General features: G+C 41.4%; 2 protein-coding genes across 2 annotated transcripts in view; one reads left to right on the plus strand and one right to left on the minus strand.

The window, feature by feature from the left end:
• The window catches only part of LOC136440464 (TATA-binding protein-associated factor 172-like), a 30,179-nt gene extending 27,014 nt beyond the window's left edge, over positions 1–3,165 (minus strand). Inside the window, exons 1-4 of the mRNA XM_066436513.1 lie at positions 2,668–3,165; positions 1,797–1,920; positions 1,056–1,176; positions 322–471 (exon numbers count right to left, since the gene is read on the minus strand). Coding sequence (XP_066292610.1) covers positions 322–471; positions 1,056–1,176; positions 1,797–1,920; positions 2,668–2,678 — 406 coding nt within the window. The 5' untranslated portion in view covers positions 2,679–3,165. The remainder of the gene's footprint in view (positions 1–321; positions 472–1,055; positions 1,177–1,796; positions 1,921–2,667) is intronic.
• A 71-nt stretch (positions 3,166–3,236) lies between these two features.
• On the plus strand, positions 3,237–6,565 carry LOC136440226 (nucleolar protein 12-like). The gene is made up of 5 exons (XM_066436119.1): positions 3,237–3,372; positions 4,545–4,650; positions 5,088–5,136; positions 5,673–5,794; positions 6,203–6,565. Exons 1-5 carry the CDS (start codon positions 3,251–3,253, stop codon positions 6,488–6,490), a joined length of 687 nt encoding a protein of 228 aa, XP_066292216.1. The 5' UTR covers positions 3,237–3,250; the 3' UTR covers positions 6,491–6,565.
• Positions 6,566–6,957: the final 392 nt, after the last annotated feature.

The raw sequence follows: 6,957 nt of genomic DNA on the forward strand, positions 1-6,957 counted from the left end.
GAAGACCACACCAACTTATCTCCTTACTTCTCAGCGATCTTAAAGTTAGAATTTAGTAATAGGTGCAGATGAAAACAGAGGGGTGAGAGGAACACTTGAATCTGACAATATCCACACCCTGAAACTGTACACAAGGTACAGACTCCCCCTCAGACTCTACTTCATGTTGATCTTCCAGTTCAGCGGAATTTTTTTCTATCTAAAAATGAACAAGCTGATTTAACTTCATGGATAAGGCTACTAGACGTTTAACCTGTAGCTGAATTTTAGTAAAATTTTGAGGATACCAAAAAAAAAAGTTGACAGAAAGCACAAGCATACCTGCGAGTTCATTTTCATCCACGTCGAACTCAGTCCCTGCGGACCCCAGCAGTGCGGACCCCTTCTGTAACACCCGTGTGATGTCAAACCTGGAGAACTCCAGCTTGTCACTACGGTCTCTCAAAGGCGTGGACCTGCCTTCAGCCGGGTCTGGAAACACAAAGTTGTGAAAAAATGTATTTAGTTCTTCCTACTTTAACTTTGATTGTTTAAGTTCATTTCAGGTCCTTCCATAGGAAATAGTCTATTATTAGATAGCTATTACACGTACTTCCTTGCTGTCACTATTCAAAATTGACCTTTTAACTTCAAGCCGCATTTAAATTTTTTCCACAAAAGAGGCCAAGGAATACGGCTGTTAATGCTTGGGTCACTGAAATCAAAAATACTAGACCAAGCTTAAGCTTCTGTTTGGGCCACTTTTGACCAATTGTTGATGTCTCAACCTCTGTGCTATACTGCTACATGTAGCAATCTCTAAGCAGAGGCTGATTGGGAAAATTGTGACTTTCTTCTGATTTATTTTCTGACAGTCGGCCCATCTAATGGGGTAAGTCTGAAGACGGTTACAGTCTTCCTATCCAACCTCTGCTTGGATCTACATGTAGTCTCATGGCTGTACTAAGGTCACAAGTCATTGGTGATTCTTTCACACCTGAACTGAAGACTTCAAGAGCACTGCAGTAAAGTCAGTCAAAAATTCCTTTTTTTTACAACACTACTTCTACTAGTACCTTCTTCCTTCTTGACCACCCCCCGTGGCTCCCACAGTGGTACGTTCCTTGCGATGGCCTCGATGGCCTGTCCTGCGGCGATCCTCGTGTCCCAGTTGTCACTGCGCAGGAACGTCAGGACCTGGGAGGGTGCAAAGAATGGGTAGAAGAAAATCAGGATTCTCTCCAATTTGATTAAATCTAGCAGCTCATGACCTTTCTATCATTTTGACAGACGAAAAAAGTGAACTTCTTTGTTTTATAATCAGTAAACCACCTCAAGGCACAACACCCCAGCTGCTTTGTACATTACAGCACTAGTACAGTATATGTTCAAACTGCAAAAGACTGATTGGTTTGATACTTTCATACCTACTTTGAATAAAGATTTTGACTGCTGTTTATATACTGGGTTCTTAACAGCGACTGAGTGTGAATGAGCTATAAGTGTGTCTCTTCTCAAACATGGGACCCCCCCCCCCCCCAGCTATAGCATCCTATCCAGGGAACAAGAATGCAGATGAGAGGAGAGACAGTTTCCTGCCATGCCAGTGCCTACCTTTGCCAGCAGGTTGTGTAGCTCGTGGGGATGCAGCACCAAAAACACCATAGCTAAAAATCTAAAAACACCTCTGTTTGCAAAATTGTATACATTTGTACGTTTTCATTCTATTTCACTTCTTCTTGTTTCAGCAGTCTATCCAAAGGACAAGAATGCAGTGGGAATTGAGAGCCCCAATTTGTAGCAATGCCAGTGCCTACCTTTGCCAGCAGGTTGTGCAGCTCGTGGGGATGCAGCTTCTGCACCTGTCCTATCTGCTGCGCTGCCGACTTCCTGACGACGGGAGTCGAACCCGTGTCCAGCAGGGTGAACAATCGGTCCAGTCTGGAGGAGACAGGGCTCTATTTAGTTTATGTATGGTAGGAAATGTTTAGTATCACTCAGACGATAACATCATAACCCCCATCATATCATATGCCAAAATTAGATCAACACATCTGTTTGCTATCATGGAAGCTCATCTGTGTTGGTAGTTATCATAATACAAAGCTAGACTTTCTTCGAACACTAAAGCTATTCACGGATCAAATTTTTAATGACCACTGTCGCCGTCTTCAGGATCAATAATGACCAATCACTTCCGAGCGTAAATTTGTGAGAGTTACAGACAAATGTCTTAATTGACACATGTGTTTATGGATACCTGACGCCAGCAACATCTATATTTATATTTGTAAGTTTTCATTCTATTTCACTTCTTCTTCTTGTTTCATTATACTGCCCCATTATACAGCCCCATAAAATTGGGATGATTAAATTCATAAAGCATGCGTTAGTCGCAATAGAATTCATGAGTAAAAATAAACATTGACTAAGTGGAGGATTGTATCAAAATAGCAATCATTGATTATATAATATCATAATTGAAATATAAATATAAATATTAATTTTCCCAAATCAGAGGCTTAAATCTAGAGCTAAATGTAATCAACATCAACATCAACAAACATCATGATCTGTATAGGTAGATTGAGATATGTTGAAAAAATTGTTTATGTATTATGACATATTTTCTGTGTATTTATTTGTTTACTTATTTACAAAAGTTGCATTAACCAAAGTATACATCACCTGGTAGCCATGGCGACGAGGCTGTTCCTCGGTGACCGGATTTAGCCCTTATAATCCGTTTCCTTGTTTCCGAGGATTAGACCGGATCAGATCGGATCAGAGATCACCACCAAATCTCAGCTGAGTCATCTGCAGCAGACGAATTTCTCCTCAAAATATTCTCTCCTCTGCTTCTAGCCCTCTATCCACCCACGAACGCCGGGTTTTCCACATCCGAACCGGCCGATAGGCTCGCCTACCGCACCATGCTCCGCTTTACACCCTGATCGGGCGGGCAGCAAGGCGGAAAAAGAAAGTTTGGTGGCACTTTGTATTTATACCAGACGCCATTTTGGGCACCCAACCAGGAATTAAAGAACGCTAATGCTGATTGGCTCATATAGCGATTATTCACACATTTGAACCAATCGAGGAACGTTTTATATATTTGACTGTCTGGCGGGAATATACAGGAAACAGACCGGGATATTTGCAGTGAAATTGTGATGGTTAAAAACTTGTTCCATCAAATAATAATTTTGTTCGCAGAGAAAATAAAATTGTTAAGTTCTGCGGAACGGACGGAGTCATATAAAAAGGCTTGATGTCCCGACGTGCACCGCGGGGAGAATCCAAAATGGCGCAGAAACATTCCAGGGGAGGCGGCCGGCGCGGGAAGAACAAGAAGACTAAGGTCGCTCTCGTGTTCGACGAGGACGCGCGGAGGTCGGTTTGTACTTCGGAACTTAGCTAAACTATTGAAGATCGTTATAGGAAAGTTTTGTGCGGATTGGATCTTCCTGTGGTGTGCTGTTGAGGTAAACATTCGGGAGACATAAAAACACAGACAGCATACTCGTGTATGTACATGTCATGTGCATTTGCGTAACGTACGTAGTAGAGTGAGTAGTACCCTCCCTGCATTGAAGAAATGTATATACATTATGCATATGATTTGTCTTCTGATAGAAGTTGTGGGGTTTGTTTGGTAGGGGAGGGTACATGGAACTTTACTTTCAGTTTCAGATACTCACAGCTTCTTGTATTAATCATAATTTCATAAGTCATAAATTTTGTTTTTCTTAGCATTATCAAGGAGCATAACAGTTATTAACACAGTTACTGTAAATTATTTGTGAAACTTTCGCGGTGGTTTTATCTCACCAAAGGATAGACAAAGGGGTCTTCGAGACTTTCTAAAACTCCGGGTTCGATTCCCGGTGTGGGAACCACTGAAACGTGTGAGGCGATTTGTACAGTCTCCAAGTTCCTGGGAATCGAACCCGGGTTGCCAGCTCACAAACCCAACACACTCACCACAAGGCAGTAAAAGGTCCGGACCAGTTAGACTGGTCAGTAAGTTGCTCACAAACCCAACGCACTCACCACAGGGCAGTAAAAGGTCCGGACCAGTTAGACTGGTCAGTAAGTTGCACTTTAACCACCACTGTTACAGCACTGTTTAAAAAATACATATCTTGACACCTTGATATAGTGCTGCGTACCGGGACTGTGTACCGGTACTGTACGTAAAACCTGATTAGGTACACACCGTACAGTTCCAAAATACCGGATCATGAAGTACCAGTACTGTACCGATATAGATTTACACCAAGTATGTGCTTATTTTGTGACTGATCTCCTGACCTCATGGCCTCATACAGCACCAAACGCTACCAAAGTGATACCTTGGACTGGCGTAACTAATATGTAATATATATGTCTTCGCCCCTGAAGGAAATCGCTAGTACTGTAGTAGTAGTGGCCCTGTCCTACTCTTGGTTCCCAGGGTAGCGGTAGAGAGGCAACTGCAAATACCGTGGAAACAAAACCACTTGTAGTACAGTAATGAAAATATGTAGAATGTTTCCAGTAACTTTCATCTGTGTCTATTACAGAGAGTACCTGACTGGGTTCAAAAAGAGGAAGGATTTTCGGAGAAAAAGGGCAAAGGAGGAGTTCGACAACAGAGTAAAAAATGAAATGAAAAGGATGAAGGCAAAGGTAAAGAGACATCATTTGTATTTTATAGAAAACTTTAGAGCTATTGATATAAACTTAACCACTATGTTGCACTCAGGGTCACAACCTCACATTACATGATTTAGAAATGTTATTATGGATGGTAGGTAAATCATCAGTCGTCTGCAACGCTAGCAGACCACTGTCTTCACTTAGAAGTTGCTGTATGTACTGCAGGTAGATTTAGGTTGACGTCCTCGACTGCGTCTGCCGTGTGATGGAGTGCACAGTGCGTACAGGTTGACGGGCTCATCCTCAGGCATGCGCAGTACGTGTCCTAGAAAGTTCAGCTGCCTTGACCTCACATGCTGAATCAAGGGTTTTGTGTTGGTCATTAGATTGATTGAATGATGGCATAGGTAAAAAGGATATTGTAATGCATGCTGACATAATTTGCTTTATTTCTTTGTATCTTGCAGAAAAAGCAGTGGTTGGAGGAAAGGATGGTTCAGATCCCAAAATTTCCAGGTAAAGGACCCGCCCCCTTCTTGTTTCACAGTTTGTAATAATTCAAGGAAACGATGCACCACATTCACTCATTCATTCATTTATTCATTCAAAATGACACCACCTTGGACCTGATTATAATAAGATAGAATTTAGTGTTAGTATTTGAACTAGAATAGTCACATGCTATATTGTTACCAATTGTCTGTCCGTCCTTCCATGTTTCTTGTACTTGCAATTAGCCTACGGGCAAAAACTTGCAATAAACTTATAATCATTATAATATGCTGTATAATTGAAACGCATTTTCAATACTAAACTTTTTTCTTCTTTTTTGTTCTGCATATGATATACATGGTAGTAATGTGTCATGGTCATTTATATTGTATTATTATGTGTTGATATTGTGTGCAATTTTGTATGTTTCGCATGGCGGCCTTGAAAAGGTGACCTCTGCGGGGGTATACCTGTTCCGCCATGCCTTCCAGTTTTGGAGAAGTGCAATAAATATATGAATAAATGAAATTGTGGATGAATTTGAATTTGTTGAATTTCAGACTTAGATGATGTAGAGACGGAACAGAAGGTGATAGAACACCCAGGCCACACCGTTACGGTGACTACCATAGCAGACCTGGACCTGACCGACCGCGGAGGGCTCGGCCTGGGTACCAACAAGGTCTGCTATTGTTCTTCCACATGGTCCAGAAGAAGATGCATGCTTGTGGCTTACTTTCACAGTGAAAATTATTTTGGACAATGTTGGACACGAAGTCCATTTCGAAAACACACACGTCTGATCTTTTTGGCAGCCTTTGGTAAAAGCGTGAAAAGCCAGAAAATCACAAAGCTGCATACTCGTACTCAAAATGTATCCACATTTAACTAAGTGTCTGCATGCTACTGATTAAGTGCCTAAATGAAGAATATTTAGAGCTAGCTGCATGCATGTAGTGGCCACAGTGCACAATACAGAAATCATGCATTTCTCTACTGGTAGAAAGAGTTCATTGTACAGTACTTTTAAACTTCCATTTCAAAAAGCTACTTTCTCTCTATAACAAGATGAATGTTTTAACCGTTGCAGATTGATTATGCACCAGAAGAAGACACCGCAGTCAAGCCTCCTGAAAACAATAGCGACTCTGAGGAAGAAAAAGAACAGTCACCACCAGAACAAAAACCTGGGAAGAACCCCAAGAAATGGAAATTCAAAGCACCAGTCATGTCTGGTACTGGTAGTAAGAAGCACCTAAAGAAAAGACCCCATCATAAGATTGATGCCAGAAGCAAGGTCATTTTTAAACACAAAAAGGGTGGGAAGCTTTCCAAGAAGCAAAGAAGAAAAGGTGCCAAAGGACAGACAATGGACTGAGTTGCTTGAGACTCTAGTTTTCAATGAGGACCAATCCTCTAGGTTGTTGCTGCAAATAAAGAGATCTTTACATGAGTCGGTGTGCTACTTTTCCTGTGTATTGTTTTGACAGTGAGGATATGGTAGCATGGATGCTAGTTGTGTTAGCTTTTGTCTGATCTGATCAGTAGGATTCACAAAAAGCTAAGAACAAGTGACGTCCAGGCTACAGGCTAGTATCCAGCCTTGAACAGCCTTGGTTTACTTCCTGACAGTCACACTGGCTGGGGACTGCATACTGAGCTAAGGGAATGGTTAGGGAAAAACTGAGGGAGTACCTCCATAGGTATGGAAGTTGATAAAGTACTGTAAGTATTGTTTCTTTCACTGTAACTTAATGTTCACTGTTTTCACTGTCACCTCTGTACTGTAATCTTATCATTACTGTGAAAACATGTGGTAATTATTGACGATTCCTTCACTTGCTG

Source organism: Branchiostoma lanceolatum, chromosome 8 (genome assembly GCF_035083965.1).
Source record: "Branchiostoma lanceolatum isolate klBraLanc5 chromosome 8, klBraLanc5.hap2, whole genome shotgun sequence".
NCBI classification, from domain to species: Eukaryota; Metazoa; Chordata; class Leptocardii; order Amphioxiformes; family Branchiostomatidae; genus Branchiostoma; species Branchiostoma lanceolatum.

What these genes read in the sequence shown, in the direction of transcription:
- LOC136440226 (XM_066436119.1), top strand. Translation starts at nt 3,251, where the DNA reads ATGTCCCGACGTGCACCGCGGGGAGAATCCAAAATGGCGCAGAAACAT. An exon ending in TTCGACGAGGACGCGCGGAG is followed by an intron (nt 3,373 to 4,544) that starts GTCGGTTTGTAC and finishes TGTCTATTACAG; the next exon opens with AGAGTACCTGACTGGGTTCA. An exon ending in TCGGCCTGGGTACCAACAAG is followed by an intron (nt 5,795 to 6,202) that starts GTCTGCTATTGT and finishes TAACCGTTGCAG; the next exon opens with ATTGATTATGCACCAGAAGA.